At 29.8% G+C, this 2,302-nt stretch overlaps 1 protein-coding gene across 1 annotated transcript; it reads left to right on the top strand.

The window, feature by feature from the left end:
• Positions 1-943: 943 nt before the first annotated feature.
• On the top strand, positions 944-2,028 carry LOC124894557 (acanthoscurrin-2-like). Its single transcript, XM_047405171.1, has 2 exons — positions 944-1,078; positions 1,482-2,028. The coding sequence occupies exons 1-2, from the start codon at positions 970-972 to the stop codon at positions 1,775-1,777; spliced, it is 405 nt and encodes a 134-aa protein (XP_047261127.1). The 5' UTR covers positions 944-969; the 3' UTR covers positions 1,778-2,028.
• Positions 2,029-2,302: the final 274 nt, after the last annotated feature.

Genomic DNA, 2,302 nt, shown 5'->3' on the forward strand with positions numbered 1-2,302 from the left:
TTATTTGGGAAAACTATGTTGACCTTATGAAACATAAACTCAAAATCCGTGCGTATTAAAAAATAGTAAAATATAGAACTGTCAACCTAACAATATGATCTAACGTCTTTAAACGGAGTCATATAGTAGTATTTTAAATGAGGAATATTCATTAATAGTATTCGTGCATCACGTCGATTTTATACAAACATTTTTCTAATATAGCTTAAATCAAAACGTTATTGGACTAAAGGTTAGAGTATATCTTCCAGAAAGTTATCAAGATGGCAAATGCAAACAGCATGATCTGCTCAATTCTTAGCCATATACACATATAGTTATAGAGGTGTCAAATAAGTGCGACGGATTAAATTTAAGTATGCTGGTTGATATGACCCACTCAAAATATTTGAGCCGAAATACGTCAGGCTAAAATAGGCTAAAATCGGGTGTCATAGCCTAATTTGTTGAATTTTTACTAAGTTTTATTTATTTTATTTATATTTTTATAATTTATCTAATTTCTAATAAAATTATATTTTTCTCTATTATGTCTATGTATAACAAATCATGTTTCAACCAATTTGGACTTTGAAGTACATATCAATTCAACTTTCTATGAACTAATCAATCCAATTTTTATGAACTAAAATGAATTAGACTTAAATGACTGGTCTAAAATTAACGGATCAATAACTCACCAAAACTTGAAGAATTAGGCATATATATATATATATATATATATATATATATATATATATATAAATCTTTTTATAGATAGGCGCTTTATAGACAAAAGATAGGTGCTTTATAGAAAAGTCGAGTCTAAACAATCTTGCCAACTTAATAAATTACCAAATTAATGCAATCTTTAATCTTGTCCCCCACAAGAACTCTATGATTATGCTATAAATAGAGGCAAAATGTTCATTAGTTTCCTATCACAACTCAATTAGTAGTTATTTAAATATAGTTTGAAAAAGGAAAAAAATGGGATTAAAGGCATTTATGCTTATTGTTTTGGCTATTTTTCTTGCAATTACCTCAAAGGTTGCAGCTAGGGCGTTGTCTCAGAGCTCTACCACTTCTCTGGACAAGGGTAGTTATCTCCATTTCATTTTCTGCAAAGATGTTACTGTTTGAAGAGTCAAATTATTTTTTAAATATTTTTAACAAAATTGAAGAATCAATATACTTAGATTCATATCCTAAATTAAGTACTTTGATCCTCGTCCTCTAAACCCCATCAGATTAATTAGAACATCAGGAGTGGTAAGCTATAATGAACAAGCATCTTTTCAATAGTTTTGTTTGATGATTAAAAATTATAAGAAAACATACAAAAAAAATTAAAAATTCATAAGAGTTAGAATAGGACTATGTGTTTAACCCATATTACCTCAATCCATCTTAATCCAAATAAATTTCGGGATATTAATCTATTTATTGATTCAACTACTTGCCAACCTTGTTAACATAAATATGTGTGTTTACTGGTGTAGGACATGCAAATGAGGTAAATGATGCCAAAATTTTAGGAATCGGAGGACTTCCAGGAAGTAAGGTACTTCCAGGAGCTGGAATTCCAAAAATTGGAGAGCTTTCAATACCAAAAATTCCGGGAATCGGTGGTCTTTCAAGTCAAGGATTAGGAGGAGGATTTGGTGGTGCAGGACATGCAAATGGAGTAAATGATGCCAAATTTCCAGGAGAAGGTTATGATGGATATTATCCTGGTTATGGTTATTGGGGAGGATATCCTAGACGTGGTTGGTATGGAGGATTACCTCGCAACTAATTAATTTAAGGTTAATTATGCACTAAGTGTGTGTGTGTGAGTATGTATATATATATATATATATATATATATATATATCATAAATCCCCATTCAGTTATGGATGGATGGTCATCATGTCTTGTTTTGTTAAATAAAAGTAGTAGGTGTCTCAGAAAACTTAATTTACATACATTTACATGTTAATGACATGCAAATACTTTAGGTGAAATCCTAGTGAAGTTAGTGCATTTACTTTGTATTTGTCATCCCAGTTTCGCTTTATTTAACACTACATTCTTGTAGAAGTTTAGTTATATATGTGTTCTAAATGTTATATTTGTGGAATTCGGTATATGGTGATATTTGCTACTGGCCGATTTTACATTTCGTTATAACAATCAAAATATATCCAAATAATTTTAGAAAGTTCTTTGATCATACCAATAGAAAATTTAATATCTATACTAGGGAAAGGATTAGCCTAATCAGTTTATGCAAATCATAATCTCCACCTATTGGGAAGAAAAATTATATATGAGATTTCT

The sequence above is a fragment of the Capsicum annuum genome, unplaced genomic scaffold, assembly GCF_002878395.1.
Source record: "Capsicum annuum cultivar UCD-10X-F1 unplaced genomic scaffold, UCD10Xv1.1 ctg75230, whole genome shotgun sequence".
Lineage (NCBI taxonomy): Eukaryota > Viridiplantae > Streptophyta > Magnoliopsida > Solanales > Solanaceae > Capsicum > Capsicum annuum.

What these genes read in the sequence shown, in the direction of transcription:
- LOC124894557 (XM_047405171.1), top strand. Translation starts at nt 970, where the DNA reads ATGGGATTAAAGGCATTTATGCTTATTGTTTTGGCTATTTTTCTTGCA. An exon ending in TACCACTTCTCTGGACAAGG is followed by an intron (nt 1,079 to 1,481) that starts GTAGTTATCTCC and finishes TTACTGGTGTAG; the next exon opens with GACATGCAAATGAGGTAAAT.